The 26089-nt window shown below is 40.6% G+C and overlaps 2 protein-coding genes and 1 long non-coding RNA gene across 4 annotated transcripts in view; 2 read left to right on the forward strand and 1 right to left on the reverse strand.

Moving 5' to 3' along the window:
* Positions 1 to 1390, forward strand: part of SPMIP4 (sperm microtubule inner protein 4) — a 37331-nt gene extending 35941 nt beyond the window's left edge. The window contains exon 9 of the mRNA XM_059932751.1: positions 587 to 1390. Within this exon, the coding sequence (XP_059788734.1) occupies positions 587 to 1390 (804 nt within the window). The remainder of the gene's footprint in view (positions 1 to 586) is intronic.
* LOC132371490 (uncharacterized) overlaps positions 1 to 17218 on the reverse strand; it is a 95481-nt gene extending 78263 nt beyond the window's left edge. Inside the window, exons 1-2 of the long non-coding RNA XR_009504864.1 lie at positions 17150 to 17218; positions 9526 to 9637 (exon numbers count right to left, since the gene is read on the reverse strand). This is a non-coding gene — a long non-coding RNA (uncharacterized LOC132371490). The remainder of the gene's footprint in view (positions 1 to 9525; positions 9638 to 17149) is intronic.
* Positions 17219 to 17337: 119 nt separating this feature from the next.
* On the forward strand, positions 17338 to 19797 carry LOC132371948 (cytochrome c). Of its 2 annotated transcripts, none has more exons than XM_059933756.1 (3): positions 17338 to 17462; positions 18842 to 19018; positions 19132 to 19797. In XM_059933756.1, the coding sequence occupies exons 2-3, from the start codon at positions 18850 to 18852 to the stop codon at positions 19278 to 19280; spliced, it is 318 nt and encodes a 105-aa protein (XP_059789739.1). In that variant the 5' UTR covers positions 17338 to 17462; positions 18842 to 18849; the 3' UTR covers positions 19281 to 19797. The 2 variants fall into 2 exon arrangements, with proteins under 2 accessions (XP_059789739.1, XP_059789740.1); XM_059933757.1 differs by lacking the exon at positions 17338 to 17462 and adding an exon at positions 17800 to 17924.
* The last annotated feature ends 6292 nt before the right edge of the window (positions 19798 to 26089 follow it).

Here is a 26089-nt window from a genome sequence, read left to right on the forward strand (position 1 = left end):
TTTCTCCAAGCATAACACATCACTGGCCTTAGCATCACCCAAGATGCTTGTTAAGAAAGCAGATTCCTGAGCCCTACTGCAGACCCTCTGAATCACAATCTCAGAGGACCAAGCTTGGGAATCCCATTTTCTGCCAGCTCCAAAGCTGATTCTGATTCAACCGAGGTTTAAGAACCCTTGCCTTGGCCTAATAAAGAAGGTTTTGGCTGAGATTTAAATAACTGCACGTAACTTTTAACATCATCTGTTGGTGATGGGCATAATCATCATAAAACATCATCTGGTTTATTCCAGTAGTTCTTTTATATCTTGGAAAGTTTGAAAGCAAAGAGTTCCTACGTGGAGGAATTTCTCTATAGCCAAGTAAAAATGTGCCCTTTCCTTATAAAAACATGTGTTTATTAGGATCCAAATTTCAATGTCTTTAAATAAACATCAAAGAACATTGCAATGTATGCTCGTACCCATCATATGTTTACTCAGACAGTGAAAATGGGTATGACTTTTGACCTGCCATTTGTGGCAGTATCCTGACTATGCCAGATCTATTAATTAATTGATTTTCTCTTTTATCCCGCCACCACAGCAAGAAAAATTCCATCCTGCCTTAAAGCCCACCAGACCCTTGGAAGGACGAATTGCCCGACTGATTCAGAACCGACGTCCTCTGGAGGCTATTGTCCAGCAAAGACCACCTTCCTGTCCAGATTGTACTCCTAGAGTTTTGTGTGCTTTTCATACCTTTGTATCCAGTTCTACAGAAATGATGGCTCTGAGTGATAACATACCTGCGGGTGTGACTCATAAAAACCAGGAAATTGAAGACAAGATTAAGGAAGAACAAAGCTTGCTATCTACCTATGCACTCCCATCTTGTTATCCAACAAAAGATCTGGCTAATACTTATGACATAAAACCATTTCCAAAAATCACAGATACTGAAAAGACAGAAGATTTGTACTGGAGACAGCTGTCATTAAAACCCCAACCTATACCTTACTGCAACCCAGACCATTACATTCCCTATGAACATTTAAATCAGTATAATATGTGCCAAAACCCCGTTAGCCTTAGTAAGCCTAGCATTTTACAAAATAAACCAGACTCAGGAGCTTCCGATTTAGAACATTTTTTAAGTAAGCCAGAACGGTTGACCTTGAATATGGAAAATGGTGAAGAAACAAGACCTATTCTGTGTTGGATTCCTAGAGCTGGAGTGGCCAAGCCTCAGACCGACCTGCTGGAGCTTAAGAACACTTTGTCAAAAACTGGTGCACAAAAATGTTTCCATAAATCAATTCTAGAAGACTATAAAGACCTCAGGGATAAACAGCATTCAGGGAAGAAACACCAATTCTATGGCCATAATTCCTATTATTTCTATAATTGAGATATTCATCCTTCCCTTCAAAACCCAGCTTCTTGCAAGGAAAGAAAAAAAATATAACAATTTCTTCCTCATTGCTGGATTCTGTTTTCTGGAGAAGCCATAATGAGCTTGTTAATGAGGTTTATGTTTTCAGGAACTTAAGATCTGGTCAGAAGAACCCAGAAAAGGTGATGTTCTGACTTCTTCAAAAGTTTAACCATTTGGCAATAAAATATTAGAACCAGAAAAATTTATAGTCTTTAATCTCATTTCAAATTATACACCAAGGAATTTTTCCAAAATCATGATAAACAATGTGTATGACAAAGTTTTACAAAAAATATTTGAAAAAAACTCAAATTCCCAATAATTGACAAATGTCTATACAAACTATAGTGCCTTAATAAAATAAATATATGAACACTGTCCCTATATGTAAATGTTTGTACAAAATAACATTAGGTACAAAGACAAAACCTAGTTAATTGAGGGACAGACTGCTCTACAAACTACATTACCTTAATAAAGTAAATGTGTGGGCCCTATTCCTTTATGTAAAAACATGTGGACAAAATAAGTTAGTAGAAAAGACGAAACCCAAAATGCTCTGCATGCACGCATTCTAAGTTGGATGTTTCTTTTCCTTTAACCTTCTGATAGAGAAACATAACCATTTCTTTTATGAAGAAAAAATGATTTCATTGTGAAGACGTAGCAATGGCTTTAATTAGTAACTGATGAACTCTGTGGCAAGAAAGGATGGTGTCTTAGTCTGTTTGGGCTGCTATGATGAAATACCATAAACCAGGTGGCTTATAAACAACAAACATTATTCTCACAGTTCTGGAGGTGGGTAAGTCCAGGTCATAGCACTGGCAGATTTGGTGTCTGGTGAGGGTCTACTTCCTCATTGACAGGTGTATTCTCACCACAACCTCACATGGTAGAAGGGGCAAGGGATCTCTCTGGGCCTCTTTTATAATGCCACTAATCCCATTCACGAGGGCTCGGCCTCTGTGAACTAATCACCTCCCAAAGACCCCTACCTCCTAATAATCTTGGGGGTTAGGATTTCAATATATAAATTGGGGGGATACAAACATTCAGACCATAGCAGATGGTTTGATATCAATTATTCTAAAGCCAAATATCATGATTTTTTTTTTTTAATTTTTGGCCACACTGCGCAGCATGCGGGATCTTAGTTCCCTGACCAGGGATGGAACCTGCGCCCCCTGCAGTGGAAGCGTGGAGGCTTAACCACTGGACTGCCAGGGAAGTCCCTAAATATCATGATTTTTAGAAAGTGTCCACCAAGAGTTTAGTTAACCCCTAAATGTGAGTCAACTCATTTACTATGCCAAGAGGTACATTTTAGACACAGTTTACCATGGAAAGTTCATGAGGAATTTCTATGAGTGTTTTGTTGAGATTTTTTCTAAATTTTTGGTTTTGTTTCATGACCAACATGTCGTTTGGTTATACCCTCTTTACAACTATTCTGGGCTAAAATTATGGAATTTTTTCCAAATTTTATTCTACAGCACTAGTTATATTAGTTATATTAGGTATTGTGGGAAGTAAAAAGTTACATGATAAAATAACATTGGGGAAAACTGGGGGCAAGAAAGCCAATCACATGACTTAATCACAGGATTCTCCATAGCCTTTAACATGTAAACATATTTGCAAATGTCTAAAGTGAGGGGGATAGAGTGCACATGTTTCTCAAACTAATCTGATGCTTTTATCACAGAGCATATCATCAGACTAGACTCCCAAAGAAAAAACTTTGGAAGATGCAACTCTGCAGTATAGGAATTTGGAATTTTAACTGAACATTTTTCCCTGAATTGCACTGGGGCACAGGGTTGCAGCACTGCATTCTGACTACGGGTATTCACTCCATCCACCTCTATGCAGAAGAGATGCAACCTTCTCTTCAGACATCTGTCCTAGACATCCTCCTCAACTCTCATAAGAGGTTGTCAGCTCTCCTCCTAACTCTGCTGGTTGTTAAAGCTAATGGATCTGGCCTCATTTGGTGGCAGAGAATATCTACACTCCAAGTCTTGCTCATCATAAACTCAATTTTGAAAAATCTTTATGGAGGCTTCCAGATTAAGATAGATTGACTCCATGCGTCTAATTTCACTCACTCCAAAGAGCACATTAAAACTACAGGAAAGTTTTTTGGCTTTGTTTTTCGTTTGTTTGGTTTTTGTTGTTTGTTTTTACTGTATTTTGTTTTTGTTTTATCCAAAGCATAAACTAGCCAGGTCAGTTGGGGGAGCAGAGCTGGGACACTAGGAACATTTTAGAAAGGAGATGATGAAAGATAGATCCTTGCTGGCTAAAGACACTAGAACCCTATACTGGCAGTGGGCAAAACAGCCCGGTTTATACAGCAGAATCCTCAAAAGGCTCTGGAGCTCAGTATCAGGAGTGACCGTGTCTGGGAGTAAAGGCAGGGGGTAGGGCAGGGATAGAGGGTTGCTAAATTAAGGAAGATTGGGTGAAAGCTAAGACACAATTGATTCTTAGAATCTCTCCCTGCCCCACCCTACCCCACTCCCCAGTGCTAGACAAGTGCCCACCCTGATAGAAGTCTGGAGGGATTATTTTCCAAAGAAAGGTAAAAAAGAGTATTCCTGGTGTGGAGAACACCAGGCATAGCTGAGGACTGGATACTGTTCTGAAAACAGGGGAGTAATTATTTGTATCAGTCAGGGTCCCAGCAGGAAACAGACCCTCAAAGGATTTCACTGAGGGGAGTTTAGCAAAAGGACCCTTTACAAGATGTGGGCAGGGTTAAGGGAGACTCCAATGAGGTTCCCAGAACTAGCAATTGTAAGACCACTCCCATCCCTTCAGGAAAAGGGAAGGGCCCACTGTTACAGTGCCTCCCACTAGCCAAATACAACCAGAAGTCAGAGAGCAAGGGGACCCAGGTGATGCAGCCCTTAGATAACAATGTCCTAAGGCAAAGAAGGGGGAAATGGATCTAGAGAGGCAAAAAGAGGACAACCAGCACAGTGACTCCTGAGGGCTGAGAGGTGCAGCTCCCTTCCCCGACAGGCTACCAGAAAACTGACAGACATCAACTCTCCAGGAGAAAGAGTTCCCAGCTAAGGTTGAACAAGGCAATGCTCTCCCTTCTTGTCTCAGCTCTCATATTGTAAACATGTGTCCTTTTTGCAGTCTACTTCTTGCCACATTTTTTACCTTTTGTGCCCTTTGTTGGTGATTTTGCTGTGTAAAATGGCCCAAGATAGTGCATGTGCACTGTTCCTAAGTGCAGGAAGTCTGTGATGTACCTTACTGAGAAAATATGTCTGTGCTTCATTCAGGCTTGAGTTCTTAGACTTGACACAAAAAACATGATCGATAAAAGAAAAAACTGACAAATTGAACTTCATCAAAATTTAAAACTTCGGCTGGTGAAAGGATGAAAAGATATGCTACAGACTGGGAGAAAATATTTTGCAAGCCATATATATAACAAAGGACTAATATCTGTAATTTATAAAGAACTCTAAACATTCAACAGTAAAATAACAAACAATCCCGTTAGAAAATGGGCAAAAGACATAAAGAATCATTTCACCAAAGAGGATACAATGGCAAATAATCACAAGAGAAGACATTCAACATCATTCATTAACCATTAGAGAAATGCAAATTAAAACCACAATGAGATATCATGACACATCTATGAGAATGGCTAAAATAAATAGTGAAAACACCAAGGGCTGGTGAGGATATGGAGAAACTGAATCATTCAAACATTGCTAGCAAGTGCTGGAAAATAGTTTGCCAATTTCCTAAAAACTAAACATGCAACTTCCATATGATCCATAAATTGTACTAATGGACATTTATCCCAAAGAAATGAAGACTATGTTCACACAAAAACCTGTACATGAATATTCATGGTAGCTTTATTTGTAATAGTCCCAATTGGAAACAACCCAGATATCATTTAATGGATGAATGGATAAACAAATTGTGGTATATCAATACAATGGAATATTATTTGGCCATGAAAAGGAATGAAGTTCTAATATATGCTACCACATGAAGGAACCTTGAAAACATTATACGAAGTGAAAGAAGCCACAAAAGACCACATACTACATGATTCCATTGATATAAAAATCCAGGATTTAGTAAGCTATAGAGACAGAAAATAGATTAATGGTTGCTTAGGGCTGGGGGATTGGGGTGATATGAATGGGGGGATAGAGGGGCAGAGGAGTAATAATTAAATATATGAGGTTTTCTCCTTGATGTGATAAAAATGTTCTGAAATTGACTGTTGTGGTGATTACTCATATCTCTGACTATATTAAAAATCACTGAATTATATAATTTAAATTGTATGGAATGTGAATTACAGCTTAATAAATTATAAGGTTAAAAAATAAATTTGTGAAGGGATTACAAACTTCTCTGAAACACAATGAAGTATCTGTTAACTGAAGGGAGAATACTGAATTGAAATGGGTTCCCTGATTTTAAAGGGGATAATAGAATCCCTGGTTAGCAAAAGCCAAGCTTACCACTAACTTTCAGAGGCAAAATAGGAATGGCTACTGTAATAGGCAGCAGGATGGGAGGGTAATCAGAGCAGTTTGATACAGAAGGATGTTGGGCACTGGTCAATTGCTCTTGGGTTACTCAGGATTGAAACAGACAAGCAGCACAGTAAGGTCTATGTGCTGTGTGTAACAAAAAAACATTAAAAGTAAAAAGGATCCAACTTGAGTCACCAAAACAGAGTCATAATCCCTTGCCAAAACTCAGGTCAGAATTAGTTCACAATTCCTGAGCATGATTAATGAGGGTGAAACTGATTAATGAGGTGAGGAAAGACCCAGCAAATAACAAGTATCTATTCTAAATCTTCTACCTAAACTTTCACAAAGAAATCCAAGGGATAACTGTGCACTGCAAAAAAGGAAATACCTATTCATTTCAAGACTATTAAGCAATGGCTCTTACTAATCCCTTTAGACCCAGAAGACCACTGTGAGCCACAAGTCAGAGGAGGGAGGCCAAGTTTACTTCTTGATGGAGCTGATAAGAACCAAATTGTAATTATTTCCCCAGTTCTTGAGTGTGTCTTTGGAACAGATAAACTCAGCAACTGGCAGAATCCCTTCTTTGGCTCCCTAACCCATAAAGAAAGAAAAGGTCAGTGGAAGTATCATTGTAATAAGGAAGAACAAATCTGACTCCATATTGGATCTGTTTCTTTTACTTTAAGCTTTGAATTCTATTGCCATTGCTACAAGTTAATCACAAAAGGGATGTTGCCTATAAGCTTAAATTATACATGATGGCATACATCTGAGAATCCTGCCTCCCATGTAATGAGCGTTAAGCTAAAATTTTTTAGTGTAACAACAAATTGTTTTGCTCACAGGAAACATCCTGACCAGGCCTATCTGTGAATGGCTGCAGGCAGGAAGAAATTAACACATCCCCTCCGGAGTCTGACCAGAACCAGGACTTTACCCCCTTCCCTTTTAGTATAAAAGAAGCCTGAATTCTAACTCAGGGAAGATGGTTCTTTGGGATACTAGTCCACCATCTTCTCTGTCTGCTGGCTTTCCGAATAAAGTCGCTATTTCTTGCCCCAGCAACTAGTCTCATGATTTATTGGCCTATCATGCAGTGAGCAGTATGAACTTGGACTCAGTAACATATTGAGCACCCACTCTCCCCAAAATAAAGTTAATGTCAAATCTTGCGGAAGGGGGTGAGGAAGGCACACTAGTATCAGTGCCACCATCCAAGACTTGAAAAATGCAGGGGTAATTATTCCTGTCACATCCCATTTAAATCACCTATGTGGCATATTCACAAGACAGATGGATTTAGGAGAATGAGAATATATTATTTTAAATTTAATAAGGCTATAATGCTAACTGAAGCTGCAGTTCCATATATATATGTAAGTATACTCTTTTTCTGTCCTCCAAAAGAATTTATTAGTTACTGGGATTATTTCTTCCTTAAATGTTTGGTACAATTTACCACTGGGGCCATCTGGGCCTAGAGTTTTCCTTGTGGGAAGACTTTAAATTATGGATTCAATTTCTTTAATTTTAAAGAATTTTTTCTTTTCTGTTCTTTTTTTAAAATATTTATTTATTTGGTTGCACCAGGTCTTAGTTGCAGCAGGCGGGCTCCTTAGCTGTGGCTCGCTGGCTCCTCAGTTGCAGCATGTGGGCTCCTTAGTTGTGGTATGAGAACTCTTAGTTGCGGCATGCATGTGGAATCTAGTTCTCTGACCAGGGATCGAACCCAGGCCCCCTGCATTGGGAGCGTGGAGTCTTATCCACTGCACCACCAGCGAAGTCCCCTCTTTTATTTTTTTAAATAGTATTATTTGTTTGCTCTTTATTCCTATGTCAGTTTTGATAAATTCTACTTTTCAAGGAATTTTCATTTGATCTAAATCTTCAATAAAATAATGCTTATTTTTTTTCAGTGTTTACATGATTTGTCATTTTTCACATGAATTTTTAGTGCCTTTTTTCTTCATCTTTGTTACCAGACATTTATCTGTTATATTAGTCCATTCTTTTACTTTCAAACATTCTTATGCTTTAGATACACTTTTGTAAAGAACAAATATTTATTTTTGGAAAAAAAAATTTTTTGGAAATCGTTTGTCTTAAAACTATAGAATTAGACTTCCCTGGTGGCACAGTGGTTAAGAATCCACATTGCCGATGCAGGGGACACGGGTTCGATCCCTGGTCTGGGAAGATCCCACATGCAGCGAAGCAACTAAACCTGTGCGCCACAACTACCAAGCCTGCGCTCTGGAGCCCATGAGCCACAACTACTGAGCCCACGTGCCACAACTACTGAAGTCCGTGCACCTAGAGCCTGTGCTCCACAACAAGAGAAGCCACCACAATGAGAAGCCCGCGCACCGCAACAAAGAGTAGCCCCCACCCGACACAACTAGAGAAAGCCCGTGAGCATCAACAAAGACCCAATGCAGCCATGAATAAATAAATAAATGCTCAAAAGAAAAATAAAACTACAGAATTTAGGGAGTTCCCTGGTGGTCTAGTGGTTAGGATTTGGCGCTTTCAGTGCCATGGCCCGGGTTCAATCCCTGGTCAGGGAACTGAGATCCTGCAAGCCGTGTGGCCTGGCCAAGATTTTAAAAAACAAGCAAAACAAAACAAAACAACAACAACAAAAAACTACAGAATTAAGTTCATTTAATATAACAACTTATCTAATTGGGTTCTACTTTACCATCTTACAATATGGTGGGGGTTTTTTCCTGCCTGTTTAAGTTATTTTTCTCTTTTTCTTGTCTTTTTAAAAAAAATTAAGCACCATTTTATTTTTCCCATTACTTTGAAAATATACTATTTTAATATGATATATTACCTTATTAGTTTCCCTAGAAAATAGGGAATTCCCTGGCAGTCCAGTGGTTAGGACTCATCGCTCTCACTGCCAGGGGCCCAGGTTTGATCCCTGGTCAGGGAACTGAGATCCCACAAGCCGCATGGCCCAAAAAAAAATGAAAGAAAGAAAGAAAATATACCCTCTTCCTGGATAATGCAAGGATCTTAGAATATTTCAATTCTATTTACTTTTCTATTGACTTATATGCTATTGCTGTCATGTATATATTTCAACTACAAAGGACATTACTATTTGACCAGTGTTCATTTGGATTCAACCACATATTTACCTATTTTATTGCTCTTAAACACATTATTGACTGGAGACATATTAATACATTTTTAGAGAGTGACACAATTAACATCACCATGCGAAGTTGTTAGAGCTTAACATTTATCAAGGGTTCATTATACAACTTGTGACTGTCGTTATCATTCACATTTTGCCCCATTAGGTTTTTGTTCCAACCTTGTGTATATTATAAAATAAATTTTTCAAAAATGACACATCACAAAATTTTGAGTGGAGAAGTTTTCAGTGAATTTTATGCAGATACTTTCTCTGATTGTCTGAGCAACATATATACTAATGTCTCAGAAGATGATAGTTCTTCGGAATATAGTTCTGATTCCAACGATGTGAATATTAGGCCAAGAAAAAGACAAAAAACCTTAGTGACTGATTCTGATGTGGAAAGTGAAAATGAAACTCACGGTGCTAGAGAATGCTCCTTTGCTTCCACAGAAGAGTGGATTGAAGACAACATTTCACGAAAATTAGAAGACTTTACAGGTGTGTCAGGTGTAACTATTGAATGTAAATAACCTGCAAAGTGATAGTGAAATAACAGAATTAATTTTTGGCTGGCCAAAATAAAAATCGCTGGTCATGGGCATTAGTTTCTGCAAAAATCCCCTGGTCAATAATGAGTTAATCTCGGGACTTCCCTGGTGGCGCAGTGGTTAAGAATCCACCTGCCAATGCAGGGGACATGGGTTCGAGCCCTGGTCTGGGAAGATCCCACATGTTGCGGAGCAACTAAGCCCGTGCACCACAACTACTGAGCCTGCGCTCTAGAGCCCGCATGCCACAACTACTGAAGCCCGCGCACTTAGGGCCTGTGCTCCGAAACAAGAGAAGCCACTGCAATGAGAAAGCTGTGCACCACAACGAAGAGTAGCCCCCGCTCACTGCACTAAAGAAAGCCCACGTGCAGCAATGAAGACCCAACACAGTCAATAAATAAATAAATAAATTTATAAAAATAAATAAATTTATAAAAATAAATAAATAAAATGCCAATACGATCATGTATTAAAAAAAATGAGTTAATCTCTAACTTCGTCTCTGATCTCTCAATCTGGAATCATTCTCCTTTTGTCTAAAGAACACCTTTCAGAATTTCCTTCAGTGTGGATATGCTGGTTGCAAGCTCAGTTTTTGTTTGAAATGTCTTTATTTTTCTTTCATTCTTAAGAGATATGTTTGCCAGATAAAGAATTTAATTTGACAGTTATTTTCTTTCAGTACGTTGAAGCTATCCACGTTGAAGTTATTTTCTTTCAAACGTTGAAGCTGTCTTCTGGCTTCTATTGTTGCTGTAGAAAACTTAACTGTCTAAAAGGTCTTCGAATGTGTTTTTCTCATTTTGCTTTAAGTTATTATCTTTGTCTTTGGTGTTTTACGGATTTGGGAATCCCAGGGTTTCTTGAATCTCTGGACTTACATCTTTCAAATATTGCTTCTACCCCATTCTCTCTTCTCTCCTTCTGGGACCCCACGAAAAGTACATTATACATTATCACTGTATCCTCTTAAAATTTTTTCTTTTTTCTTTTTTTGTATTATATTTTTAATCTTGTATTCTCTTTTGTTTTTTATCAGTTCCAAAATTTCTATTTGATTCTTTTTCACACTTGTTATGTCATATTTTTTGAAAATATACTTCCCAGTTCCCTTCTAAAATTTTCAGGCCTGGCTTTTATCTCTAGAACATAATAAACAAATGTTTTATAGTCTGTCTGATAATTCCAAAATCTGGAGTCCCTATGATCTCTTCCTTGCTTCTGCTGGCTCTCACTCATATTGTGTATCTAGTTATCTTTCTTTCTTTGCTGAGCACTTTATTTTAAAACTTTATTGTAGAAATAAGTTGAGATCTAGTCTGATTTTATCTTCTTCCAGAGAGAATTTTCATTTGGTTCTGCCAGGTGGCTGAAGGCAACAGAATCCCTTATTCCAAATTCAAAATTTTAGGTTTCCCTTGGCCAACCAGAAAAGAAGTCAGGCTACAGACCTCGTAAGAACTGTTTTCCTTCCAGTTCACCCTCACACCCAGGGTGTAGCCCTTTGAAATGCTGACCTAATGCAAGAGTTGTTTACCAGGTACCAGGTTCCACAACCTCTGCAAGAGCTGAATTGGTATTATAGAGATATAGGTAGATTTCTAGATAAATAAGCATGTGGTTATATCACCCACTGTGCCCAGTGATCTCTGCATCATAGTATTTACACACTTGGGAAGGTCCCTCCTATATTGTACCAGAGTTAGTCTCTGTGACCAATGGTAGAAGTGATGGTATATCATAAGATTATAAAAGGTTATAAAAGACTGGCCTCTGTCTTGGGGTCTCTATCTCTCAGTCTGGGGGAAGCAAGCTTCTACAGTGTAAGCAGTCCCATCCAGAGGCCTTCAGCCAAGAGCCGACAAGGAACTGAGGCCTGACAACCATACAAATGAGCTTGGAATTGGATTCTCCAGTCCTATTTGAGCTCTCTATCCAACAGTTTGTGACTACAAACTCCTGAGACCCTGAGCCAGAATCAGAACACAGCTGAGCTGCTTCCAGATTCCTGACCCACAGAAATTGTAAGATGATAAATATGTTTGTGTTTTAAGCTGCTGAGTTTTAGGGTGACTTGTTATGCAGTAGATAACTAAAACACCCAGCTTTTCAAATTGTCTTCAGCAAAGAGTTCGTCTGCATTAACTACTTTGTTGTTCCTGGAAGCAGAACTTTTGACATTCTGTTTATTTTTCTCCTTCCCTAACATCTTCAGGATTGGGTAAATTTTTAAATTCCATTTTACCTTTAAGTGTTTCAGAAGTTATACACTCTATTCCTATCCATTTAGTGGTTATGCTTAAAGTTTTAACATGACTACTTCAAGAACAATATACTGAACTTAAAACTAAACTCTGATAATACTCTCCCATCTTAAATGTTATAGTGAATATTTTAACTACTTTGGCTTTTACTTTCCAAATTAGACATTTTTATTTTTTATACAGTTAATGTTTTCATTAGATTTATCCACGTATTTACTTTTTTCACCCTTCCTTCTTGAATTTCAGGCTTCCTTTGGGATAATTTTCTACCTTTTTTGAAGTACATTCTTTAGAGGTTTTTCTAGTAAGAATCTGTTGGTGATAAACTCTCACTTTGCTTTTCCGTAAATATTTTTGCCTTCATTCTTGAATAAAAGTTTAGCTAGATACATAATTCTGGCTTTACACCTATTTTTTCAATCAGTTGAGATGTTAAGGACTTCTATTTTTTTTTAATTAATTAATTATTTATTTATTTTTATTTTTGGCTGTGTTGGGTCTTCATTTCTGTGTGAGGGCTTTCTCTAGTTGTGGCGAGTGGGGGCCACTCTTCATCACGGTGCGCGGGCCTCTCACCGTCGCGGACTCTCTTGTTGCCGAGCACAAGCTCCAGATGCGCCGGCTCAGTAGTTGTGGCTCACGGGCCTAGTTGCTCCGTGGCATGTGGGATCTTCCCAGACCAGGGCTCGAACCCGTGTCCCCCGCATTGGCAGGCAGATTCTCAACCACTGCGCCACCAGGGAAGCCCAGGACTTCTATTTTTTACTCTACTGTTTTACTTTACTGTTCAGCTACTCTACTGACTTCTGGTTTTCATTGTTGCTATTGAGAAACCTGTTATACGTCTATTTGTGATTTTTTAAGTAGATAGTATTTTACATCTGATTTTTTTTTTTTTTTTTTTTTTAATTTTTTGGCCGCACCGCATGTGGGATCTTAATTCCCTGACCAGGGATCAAACCTGTGCCCCCTGCAGGGGAAGCACAGAGTCTTAACCACTGGACCACCAGGGAAGTCTCTATACCTGATTATTTTAAACACTTCTCTTTGTCTTGAGGGTTCTGATGTTTCACCAACATGTGTCTTAATGTTGATTTTGTTTATCCTGCTTGCATTCATGCGCTTCCTGAATCTGAGACTCATGTCTTAATCAGTTTTGGAAAATTCTCAGACACTATATTGTCAAACATAGGTCTCTCCCCAGTTTTCTCCACTTTATTGTTCTGGAACTCTAAATAGACCTCCTTGTTCTATCTTTCCTATGTCTTAACTTCTCTAATTTCTCTTTTCTATAGTCTACCATTTGTTTTCTATATTACCTGTAGTAATTTCTTTATATCTACCTTCCAGTTCATTATTTCTTTCATTTGTGTCTCTTTTTAACCTGTTTTTAAAATGTGCTTTGTGGCCCATTCTTTTGAGTTTTTAATGTGGGATGGCTGGCCATATTTATTTATTTTATATTTTTTAAAAACCAATTAATCTATAATCCAATCACTCAAATATTATCTAAACCCTCTATCTACCTATATACTCCTCCTCATTCCATTCCCTGGCTTGCTCTCTCAGAATTACATTATGTATTTGTGTTTATCATTTCCTTTAGTTGTAGCTATGGCTTAGATTTGCTTGTCCTTGAATTTTCTATAAAGCTTATCATACTATATTAAGTTTATTTCAATGATTATAACTTTCATTTATTGAAATTATCTTTGGCTCTTTTTAAAATCTGCCACATTATTTTTGATAGTCCCTTGTTTGTTGCACATGTTTTTGTTTCTTTTGTTTATCTAAATGTCAATGTCATTTCATACTATACATTGTAAAGATAAATAATTTTTTTTTCTGTTTATACAGGAAAAAGAAACCATTTCCGCTCTCTCCCTCCTTCTAAGAGTGTTTCCTAGGAAAATCTAAAGAGCCTAAATTCTCACTCTAACCTTTTGGAATGTAAATAAGTCTCTCTGAAGGCCTGGGCTTCAACTGTTTTGAAATGTAAACACCTAGGAAGATACAGCTTCACCTTGGGAGCTTAATGTAGATGTAACCATTTGTTTCTCAGTAAAATAAAAGTTTTATTTTTCTTTTGGATGAGGACAACTAATTAAACAAATGGCTACCACAAATTCCAAGTGAACTTAGGGTGAAGGAATGTGAAAAAATAAAAACTTAACTAAGAAGGATCTGGCCACAAACTGTGATGTCAAATCCTCCTATGGAAAACAGGTTACCATTAATCCAAATAATAAGTGATAATCGTGCTGCCAAATGGAAAATAGGGTACTACTGATCCCAAAGCCTCATGTTATATGCTAGCTAAAAATAGCGTGAGAGAAAAGGATTATAACTAGCTTACCTGTAAAAATTGTGTGAGGTCTTATTCTGATTTGGTAGTTTCTTGTGGATTATCTATATACAGCTATTTTATAATGTGCTTATTCAACAATAAATGTGTTTGCTTTCTTTCCACAGTGATGTGAAGAGGTCTCTCTTTGTTGGTAAGCTTTTTACTTCCCCAACAATATCTAATAATTCCAACACCTATGGACTGTAATTTTTCTCTTTGTTGTTTCTCATCATCATCTCATGCTTGGCATTTCTTAAGAGTGTGGGAATTCAAGGGGCCAGGGTTGAGACATTCCTGTGGAAATTTGAGTTTGTTTTTTGCCAGACACCAGAATACACTGCCCATACACAACTACTTTGCTCATTTTTCTGCTAGAGGTTCCTCAGACCATGCAGGTAAAATAAAATCAAACCCTAAACCTGCATGAGGGCAGACCTGTGGTTATGAATTATCAGGGGATACTTTTTCTTCCCACCCAGTACCTAAGGCCAAGCCAGACAAGACTAACTTGCTTCTTCCCTTTGCCAGTAAGCAGACTGTATTTTATCCTTTAGATTCAAGTGTTCCAGCGTTACGCAGGGGTCTCAGCCAACCTTCCCCTCCCCTCTCCCCCACTCCTCCCTTGTATAAGCTTTACTTCTATTCCACAGAGCTGCTCTTAAAGCCTAAGGCTCTTTCACTTCAGCAAACGTCCATAAGGTGGCTCTAGAAATCAGCTTATGCTTATCACAGTTTTCAGTTCTTATTCCCTGCCTCACCCCTGCCCCCAACCAGATTTCCCTCACTTTCTTGCAACCTCATTATATTTTGATTTGAGGGGGTGGTATTTCACTCGATTTTTTTCATCACGAAGGTTTTTAAAAATATGTCACCCATTGTGTTGCTGGAAGGAGAAATCTAAGGCATTTGTTTTATAATGGTTATACCTCTTACCAGCCACTACTCTAGGAAAAGATGGAGGTAGAGAGAACAGATATATGAATATGAAACACAGCAACTTGCAGAATATTACTGTTCTCCTCAACTAATTCTCTCAGGTATCTTGAATACACTGTAAGCATTATGAATCTCTTTAGAACCTGAATACACGGCTACTAAGCACAAATTTTATGGTATCTGCTTTACTACAGGAATGTGCCAAGTGTTCATTTTTGCTCTTGTTCTCTTTCTCCTCATTTTCCCATTACTTTCAATAACAAGACTCTTAATCCACAATTCCCTTAGTTAAAAGTATTAGGAACTTCTGGTTTGCTATTCTCCCCCTCATAGGAATAAACTTGAAATGTCAATCAATTCACTAGGCCAGTTGATTTATTGCTACTTCTACATGACCTGCAGTACCAGCACTATGCTGTTACTCCCCATCAGTCCACTGAACAAAGACTAGTAACTTCTGATACCACAAACACAGAAGATTTTAATAAGACAATTACCTATTTAAGGACCAAGTATTCCTTGAAGGGATATGGGCGGCAATATCAGGACTTGGCTTCAGAATTATAGGCTGAATTTGCAAAGTGTTGCTAAGCTTGGTCTTTCAAAAATTTGGGTACCTAGCCAAATGAGCCTACTTCAGTAGTACACTTAAACACTATCTTGGTCCCCTCCAAAAGGCACAAAATGTCTTGAATATTCAAGTTGTGATTTCTGCTCTGTTTTATAGCACACTTCTGTGGCAGCAGTGTGTGAGATTAGAGAGAAGGAAATGGGAAATCGGGACACAGTTAGAAAACAATAAAAATAATCTAGTCATATGGGAAAATAAACGGTCTGGAGCAAAAATTATAGGAACTGTGGTTTAAGGGGGATCTGAGGCAATCTAGGTTAACCTCCTGGTATCTATTGCTTACTCTGGAGGCGAGAGGAAGATGGTAGAATGTTAGCTCCACCAGAGAAGAAGTCCCCGCTGATTTACTCCACGTTTCTAGACAGTGCCTGGCACATAATATGCATTCAATAAACACTTGACTGAATGAATACGGCAGCGTTAGACAGAATATGGGAAAGGAGGAAAAATGCATTCGAACTCGGGGGGAACTTAATTTGAGGGAGAAGGGAGTCGAGAAATTTCCCACTGACAAAACGGAGCATGTCAGGAAGGGGAGCTAGTTCTGGAGAAAAGTATGATTACTGGAAGTTGTAGTGATCAAAACTGCATTTCTAATATTAGAATTAGAATTTCTAATATTAGTTACCCAACCAGGGGTTATTTATCTAAAGGCCAACCACATTAGCTTACTTGAACATGACCTTCGCCTAGGTTAGCTGGGATGCAAATTCTCTCTAGATTTCCAAGAATTCTCTAACCACGTAAAAATGTTTCTTCCTGGAAGCTGTTCGCACACACTCCTCGCTTTCTGCACACAAACGCGAGAAGCAGGTGTTGGCAGAAAAGACGCCGGCAGCTGAAGAACCAGAGCTATAATCCAGTCTCTGCCTCAACTGCCGCACCTGCCCCAGTCTTCTGGGCTCCATCAAGAGGAGATTTGGAAGAAGATGACTTAAAGTCACAGGGTGGAAGCAAAACAAGAACAAGGTCAGGAGCTCGTGTCCAACTCTTTAACTCCTGGTTCCGGATTATTTCTCCGGGGTGCAGCTGGCGCCAGCCGCGGAAATACGACCGAGTCTGGGTAAAGGTCGCCAGGTGAAGGGATGATAGCCAGGAGACCTCTAGGTTTGTCAGAGTTGACCGTCTCCCTCTAAGCAGGCAAAACGTGCGGCTCAAACAGCATTACGTCAACCAGCAGGAGACCCGTTACCTTACAGGCTTATGCCCTCGATCCACCCCTCGACTCCGCTCCACCCTCCCAGTCGGCACGCGCATGCACCCTGAGGCCCGAGGTTGATGTCAGCCCCTCCCGGCACAACCTCGGTGTCGTACCTCTAGTGGCCTGTCGTAACTGCCGGGAAGGAAAGGCCGGGAGAGGAGGGGCATTCACGCTGTTCCCCTCACAGTGCTAGCCGGCAGCGCGCGCGCAGGGTCCTGACTCAGCCCCGCAGACCCGAGCCAATGGGGGGCGGCGACGTCACTACGTATCAGTTCGCCGGGCCGCACGTCAGGAGGGCAGAGGGCGGAGCGAGTTTGGTTGCATTTTCACCCATACATAGGCGCGGACCGGCGTGTCCTTGGGATTAGAGAGTGGGACGTTCGGCTTGCGAGCGGGAACGGCTTAGTCGTACACGGAGAAAGAACGGTGGGCGCGGAGCGCGGAGGCCACGGCGGGCGAGAAACTGAGCCATGAGGGCGCGCGCCTGCGTGGGGGGCGCGCGGGTGGACTGAGGCCCGTGGGCGGGGGCCGGGTTGGGGACAGGGAGTGGGGGGCCCCGGACTGCGCCCAGCCCGGCGGGCTGCGGCGTGAGGTGGGTCGGGACCCTAACTAGGTCGTGGCGTGGTCTCGGTCAAGGTCCTGAAAGCTCGGAGGCGGCTTGTTCGCGGTTCTTTCCGAGACGCGGGCCCTCCGTTGTCGGGACTGCGGGGCTATGGCAATGATAGACAAGATTTCCTCCGGAGTGAGGGCGGGAGTCGGGGGACGGTGCGCAGCGCTTCACGTCCTCTTTCCAAGAGAGCAAAAGCTGCTGCTGCTCTTCCAATAAATCATTACTTTTCCTGGCCACCTGTCGCTTCCCCCCTTAACCTGCTCAGGCACCTCGGAGAGGTAGGTTTCATCACAGTCTCCTTGAAACTGGCTTGGATGGATGACCTCGTGGTCTCCCCCGGGGATCCCAGAGCCCATTCTTGGAGAATGGGCATTCCCGGGGACACCTCAGAAGCCTGCTGCTGGCCTTCCACCCACAGCAAGGCAATTTAGAGGGACCTGAGCAGGCTGAATCAACCATTATTTCCCTTTTTGTAAAGATGTATTTTGCCTTATCTTCAGAGAGAGGTGGCTTTAAATTGTAGCATGAATAATTAGACCGCCTTAAAAGTTGGAATTTTGGTGGTTTGGGTTTAATATATTCACAGTTCAGCTTATTCAGATTTGTGACTTTTTGTGACCTTGATGTCATCTTTTGAAATGGTTTTGAAGTAGGTTCCTAATTTGCTTTCATCACTTATGTCAACTGGAAAAAAATGCACAACGTAAGAGTTGTAAGTTCTATTTGGGGCAAAATGAGGACAAGAGCCTGGGAGACAGCATTTCTTTTTTTTTTTTTTTTTCTCGGCCCCAGCATGCGCTTGTGGGATCTTGGTTCCCCAACCAGGGGTTATTTATCTAAAGGCCTGTTTTGCCAGTTTTTCCCAGACCACAGAGTGCCTCATTCCTGATCTCTACCCTGAACTCCTCAGGATGTGTTGAAGGTCAAAAGCTGCAGTGGCTTGTGCCTTAATGCTTGTAGAGGCAGATGTCAAGTGCCAATTTTTAGTTGACACACACACACAGACGTGTTTTTAAGGAAGTTCTTCCAGATAGTGTTTTTTGTATTAAAGAATCTTTTGCAAGTGAACTAAGTAAAACAAAATTCAACCTGGTATATAATGTCATAAGTTTGCAGTGAGTTAGTGGCTGGAGTTGATCATTGGTTTACACTTTTTTTACTTGGAGAAAAAATTAATTGAGTCTTTCATTTTTAGATTTAAAAATGTGTGATGTTGAGAAGGGCAAGAAGATTTTTGTTCAGAAGTGTGCCCAGTGCCATACTGTGGAAAAGGGAGGCAAGCACAAGACTGGGCCAAATCTCCATGGTCTGTTTGGGCGAAAGACAGGTCAGGCTGTCGGATTCTCTTACACAGATGCCAACAAGAACAAAGGTAAGAGGGGGACCATTGTTAACTAACACAAGCACAAATTGCATGAGTGTAACCTTTGGTAAACACTTTTTCAGGAGTGTGACATACTTAACAATACATCCCTCCTTGTTTAGGCATCACCTGGGGAGAGGAGACGCTGATGGAGTATTTGGAGAATCCCAAGAAGTACATCCCTGGAACGAAAATGATCTTCGCTGGCATTAAGAAGAAGGGAGAAAGGGCAGACTTGATAGCTTATCTCAAAAAAGCTACTAATGAGTAATAGTTGGCCACTGCCTTATTTATTATGAAACAAATGTCTCATGACTTTTTATGTGTACCATATTTAAATTGATCTCATACACTAGAATTCAGATCATGAATAGCTGATGTAATATTTCTGTCCTGATTTAAATAAGATTGGCTTGTGGCTAAATGAATATGGTCAGCTTTTTGAATTTTGATAGTAATTCTGGTTCAGCAAGTACTATCACTGTTTTCCCCTTCTAAAGAGATGATTAAACTTGAATAAGGAATGTTAAACTTTTCAGGGATATGGTGAATGCCTTCTCAAACCCTATAGGAGATTGGTTTTATATTTAGATTTCTATAACTGGTTATATTAATATATTTAAATATTGAGAAGCTCCCTTCACTGTCTCATAGACCGGCAAGATTCACCTGTGTTTCAAGTTGTGTTCATTCACCTGTTAAGGCAAGGGCTGAAGATACGCTGACAATGTCCACTTTATCTTTTTGGTCTTAACTATGCCAATTTAATTAAAATTCTCCATCTAAAATATTGCATTTTACTTAATGAAGGGCATTTTAGTGTGGTTTATGTATAGCATCAGATAAAGAATATTTAGTACTTCTCACATTTTATAAATGATCTTTAAGATCAGATGCTTTTAAAATTCACTTTGACCTGATAGGTTGGGAAATTTGCTTGTGAATTCTTTACAAAGTCAGACTAAGTTAAAATTCAGGATTGTCTTTTAAACAGGTATTCAGAAACACAACTAGAACTACTATAGATGTGTGATTGGTAATCGTGCTTTTGCCAACTCAGAAGGGTTAAGGTAGAGGAGCTATATCATTAGCACAGATTTGTAAATTATCTGATCATAAGGCTTGAGAATTAAAAACAAAGTCACAGATCATGATTTTTCTAATGTGCTTGATTTACTGACATACCAAAATGGTTGAAAAATATAATACCTCAAAATACGCAGCATTGTTACTAGTCATAGTACTAGATTGTGTTTACTTGGTCTTCTAGGAGAGCCTGCACTAGAACACTTCAGTAATCCACCCAGTTTCTTTGGCCAGAATGAGCACTGCAGCATTTATGCCAAATGTAGAAAGAAGAATGTGTTTCTGGCCATAGTTTTGTGGTATGTACAGTACATGGTTGTAGTATATGTACAAAATTATTTCATACACAGTTTGTGCTGTACATGTTTAGAGCAGTCCCTAGAAATTTTATGGAATGGTGAGCTTGAACTAAGCCATGAAGAATGCTGAGAGAAATTCTCGGTGGGGGAAGTAAGTCTGTGCCGGTGGTGAGAGCCATCTCTTTGTGTGACAGTGAGGAAACCAGGAAGAAGCCTTATCAAAGGTGATGGGGATGAGTACGTAGGCCTGTAAGGCCTGACAAAGCACTTTGTAACTTGTGACTCTTATTTTCAGTCATTGGAGAAATGTGAGAAAGCAGTCAGTCTGGAAACATGTGCAGAAACAGTTTGGGGAAGCAAAAGAAAGCCTACTGTAATTCAGGTGATATCCAGAGACGGTGTAGCAATTAGCTTCTGAGAGAGTTCTGGACCAATATGGGAAGACATGGAGACCAGGGAACTGATTTATTTCTGTGTTTCCCAAGTCAACTAAGGCCTATGCTGACAGAGGATTGCTGAGTCCCTGCTGCTTTCTAGGCCAGTTGTACTCAATAAGTGCCTCTAGTGATTTATAAGTTCCTATAGTTAATTCAAAAGAAGGGACATTCCTAGCTGTAAGGGGTGTGTGCTCTCTGAGAAATAAAGAAACCCAAAAAGCTAGCACCGTATAACCCACATGTCTTCATTCCTAGTGTCTCTTCATAGGTGGCTTGGTGAGTAGTATCAAAAGTGAGAGCCAGGTGTATTTAAGAAGTGTTTCTTCCAGGTGCCCCCTATATTCTGGATTTTGTCTAGAATAGCACTATCCAATACAGCTTTCTGTGGTGACAGACTGAATATGTGCTGTCCAGTTAGCCACCAACCAGGTGTAGTTACGGAATTTGGGTAGTGTGGCTACAGAACTGAATTTTTAATTTTATTCAACTTTAATCAGTTTAGGTTTGCATAGCCACAGATGACGAGAGTGTTAACAGCACAGGTCTAGAACTAGAACCATGCGTGGTCTATAAAAAAAGTGCTTCCTCTGAACTCTTTGTTTTCCTAATCTAGGATTCTTACAAGTACACTAAGTGTCCTTGAACACTGATTCCAATTCCTGTCTCTAAATCTGATATGCTCACCTTTATAATTTTACCATACATTCTACATATGCCATTCATAAGTTGGCAATTTATTTTAGTTAGGTGTTATTCTCATGGTATGTAGCGATACACCTTTTTTTTAATATATACACCTTTTATATATATATATATATATATATATATTTTAATTAATTAATTTATTTATTTTTGGCTGTGTTGGGTCTTCGTTTCTGTGCGAGGGCTTTCTCTAGTTGCAGCAAGCGGGGCCACTCTTCATCGCGGTGCACGGGCCTCTCACTATCGCGGCCTCCCTTGTTGCAGGGCACAGGCTCCAGACGCGCAGGCTCAGTAGTTGTGGCTCACGGGCCTAGTTGCTCCGCGGCATGTGGGATCTTCTCAGACCAGGACTCGAACCCGTGTCCCCTGCATTGGCAGGCAGATTCTCAACCACTGCACCACCAGGGAAGCCCAGTGATACACCTTTTTGTCATCCTTTTCCTCAAACTTTTCTTCAGTTTCTTTTTTTAAATTTTTTAATTAATTTATTTATTTTTGGCTGCGTTGGGTCTTCGCTGCTGCGCACGGGCTCTCTCTGGCTGCGGCGAGCGGGGGCCACTCCTCGTTGCGGTGCGCGGGCCTCTCACTGCGGCGGCCTCTCTTGTTGCGGAGCATGGGCTCCAGGCGCGCGGGCCTCAGTAGTTGTGGCACACGGGCTCAGTAGCTGTGACTCGCAGGCTCTAGAGCACAAGCTCAGTAGTTGTGGCGCACGGGCCCAGCTGCTCCGCGGCATGTGGGATCCTCCCTGACCAGGGCCCGAACCCGTGTCCCCTGCATTGGCAGGCGGACTCCCAACCACTGCGCCACCAGGGAAGTCCTCTTCAGTTTCTTTATAGACATTATATTGTACGTTTTCGCTTTAACCCCTAAAGATTGTTGTAAATTGAAAAGGGTGTGATGAAATTCACATGCTGTCTATGAAGAGACCTTACCAGTGGCTCGCCCTCCCCAGTTGACTAGGCTAAAGCTGTTTCATATCAGTCAAGGTCACACAAGAGTAAACCAAAACCAAGTTAGCTACAGCTTAGCTTCATTTCTAGTGATGAGGTCTTTTGGCTCTTCATATTAGAGTACCTTGAGATACCAAGTAAGATTGCTGAGCACAGAATAAGAGTGGCTATTAAGGTACAGTTCATACAGGCAAGGCTGATGCCTATATGAACTAAAGTTGGCTATTTTAGTCACATTAGAGGTCTCAGTATTGGAACTGGAAGAGATCTTAGAGACTCTTAGAATCCAACTGCACTATTATACAGATGAGAGGTGAAATTAACCTTATTTAGGCTCAGGGAACTATGGGAACTACTCAGTTGAGCTGGACCACTAACAGGACCTGGTAGTCCAACCTAGCAAATCACAGAGCAGGGGAACTGAGGCATATGGCAGATACCTGGGTTTGGAGAGGGAAAGGGTTAGTAACACCTATTAGTAACTCAGTCCTGAAACACCCCTACAGTGAGCTGTGACGCCTTCCTCTTGAGGGGCTGAGGTATGCTGTGGGCAGGAGGCAAGTAGCCTGGGGTGGGACATAGCCCATACCCTTTTCCAGAGTGTTGCTCCCTTCCCACATGTGAGGAGCCCTCCTGCCTGGGAGCTCACTTGAGGGGTTCTGGACCCAAAGTGGCCATAGTCAGGTGCTCTTGCTCCAGTGACCTGGTTATAAAGTCCTCAGGGGAGGGGAGCATGCACTGCCTCCTTTTCCATCCCTCTGGATTTGTTACCATTTTTCTTGCACTCAACACCTGCCAATAAAGATTGTCTACACTGTAAAATAGATAGCTAATGGGAAGCAGCCGCATAGCACAGGGAGACCAGCTCGGTGCTTTGTGACCACCTAGAGGGGTGGGATAGGGAGGGTGGGAGGGAGACGCAAGAGGGAGGGGATATGGGGATATATGTATACGTATAGCTGATTCACTTTGTTATACAGCAGAAACTAATACAACAATGTAAAGCAATTATACTCCAATAAAGATGTTAAAATGTATACTAAGAAAGATTAAAGAAGGAAAAAAAAACCATTGTCCACACTGGAAAAAACTAGGTGAGTGACATAGCTGAAACCACCACCAAGATACTTTGACCACAGTTTGGTCTTAGTCTAACCCAGTTTTACCAGACATTTTAATGGGCTGCTTCGTTTTTGCTCTTTCTTTATTCATTAGAAATGTGCCTGTGTTCACATTGGTGCCATTAAATATGTGTCTATAGCTGGAACAGTGTCCTTTGAAAAACGACCATTGGACTAGTTAATTTTATTTGTGGTGTAACAAAGAATGCTGGGTTTGGGATTGGAAAATATGTGTTTAGAGTAGGGGTTAGTAAGCAGCCCATTGTCCCAAAGTTTTCGTAAATAAAACTTTATTGGAACATGGCCACATTTATTCATTTATGTCTTAACTAGGGCTGCTTTTGTGCTACAACATCAGAATTGAGTAGTTGCAACAGAGACTGTATGGCCCACAAAGCCTAAAATCGTGACTGGCGCTCACAGAAAGAAGTTCTCGGCCCCTGGTTTAGAGCTTTGCAGTTACTTTTTTTTCTGCCATCTGGAGAATAGGAATAACCTATACCTCATAAGATTGCTGTTGATTGTTCACTGAGTGGCCTCTGAAAGCTCTTAACTGGTAAGCACTGGAATAATTTGTTTATTTTATATCCTCATCAAATTCCTTGAAAGTCACATAGTGGAAAATTAGGTTAGCAGTTACCTAATTGTAGTGTCTGGCTTTCTTTTCTGTTCTCAAATGGCTCTGATGACTCTAGGACATTTGACACCCTAGACTGCTCTTATTTTTTTTACCTCCCTCATTTAAATTAATTTCACATACTCATGGAATAAAATACATAGGCATCATAAAACCTTTATACACATATAGCTGTAACTGTCTGTTAGTAATGCAAATCAGCATGACATTTTACCCAAATTCTAGTCCCATCACTAAATTGCTTTATAGTTATAAAGTATATTCACATTTCATTTCATCCTCACTAACTCATAAGGTATATGGAACAAGAATTGTCCCTATTTTATAGCTAAGTAAATAGGCTCAGGTTGTTACTGCCAGAGGTCACACAGACACAGGTACATTACCTTGGTAGTATCACACGTACTGATACTGCCTTTTCATGGTTATGAAACTTCATGTTAAGTGAGTCATCTCTATCAGTCTTTTTTTTTTTTTAATTATTTATTTTTGGCTGTGTTGGGTCTTCATTTGCTGCTTGCAGGCTTTCTCTAGTTGTGGCTCACGGTGGCTACTCTTCATTGCGGCAGGCGGGCTTTTCATTGCGGTGGCTTCTCTTGTTGTAGAGCACGGGCTCTAGGCACACAGGCTTCAGTAGTTGTGGCACACGGGCTCAGTAGTTGTGGCTCGCGGGCTCTAGAGCGTAGGCTCAGTAGTTGTGGCTCACGGGCCTAGTTGCTCCGTGGCATGTGGGATCTTCCCAGACCAGGGCTCGAACCTGTGTCCCCTGCATTGGCAGGCAGATTCTTAGCCACTGCGCCACCAGGGAAGTCCCCATTAACCTCTTTATGGAACTCCCACACCTCCTTTTGTTGCTAGAGACAGGGCTTTCTCCAGGCCTCTGCAGTAATGCAGCCCTCACAAGTGGAGTCTGCATGTTCTTCACACTGTCCACAGCAGAGGCTTTGTGGTCTTGGTATCTTCCAGATCTGCATTCTCCATTTCCACACCTGATCTGGGTACCGTTTGAGAAAATCACACACTTCTATTGATTGCACCCCTGTAAACTTATCTTTGATTCAACTGAATCGGCAGAAACCCTGTGCAATTGTCCTTTTATATATTCTTTCTCTCCCTGTTTTCCTCGTGGTTAATTTAGAAGGTCATCATGCTCCTCAAGCTTATCTCACTGGTCTCCCCTGCTCTCACAGCAGATGGCCTTGCCTCCCATTTCAGATAGGAATTCTCTACTTCCTGAATACAAGGAAGGATTTTGTCAAAACCTTTGACATCATAAAACCTTTGTCCCTACCTTCAACAATGTTGTTCTTAATTCAGATATGATTCAGAATGTTCAATTACATCAAAACGTAGCTCCATATGTTACGGACGCCCCAGCACGGTCAATCTAACACCCATTCCCAACCCCCTTGTCCTCTGCCTCCCTCTCCCATAGAAAATGAAAGAGATAAATGCTTGCTTTCATTTCAGTGCAGGAACTTTGCATTGAGAGCTACACTCCAACAGAACAAATTCACTGCCTAAGTTCTGGAAATTATGGCTTTTCTTATTCAGTTTATAAGTTAATGAAATTCAGGACACCTACCTGAATCAGGCAGGGGTAATACGTCTGGACCAAGACATGACAAATCTTTCCAGTTTGGGATGATAGGGGAAATCTATAGATTTCTGAGTCACCTGCCTATGGCATGAGTTGGGGCATACGTTATTGTCTGTAAGACAAGAATTTCTTGTTCTTTTTACTGGTTAGTGTTGGAAGAAGACAGCCTAAGGGTCTGATTTCTCTGCTGATGCTGCTTAACAGGATCTTAGACACATTAGCTCTTCTGTGCCTTAAGTTTCCTCGTC

The sequence above is a fragment of the Balaenoptera ricei genome, chromosome 9 (genome assembly GCF_028023285.1).
Source record: "Balaenoptera ricei isolate mBalRic1 chromosome 9, mBalRic1.hap2, whole genome shotgun sequence".
NCBI classification, from domain to species: Eukaryota; Metazoa; Chordata; class Mammalia; order Artiodactyla; family Balaenopteridae; genus Balaenoptera; species Balaenoptera ricei.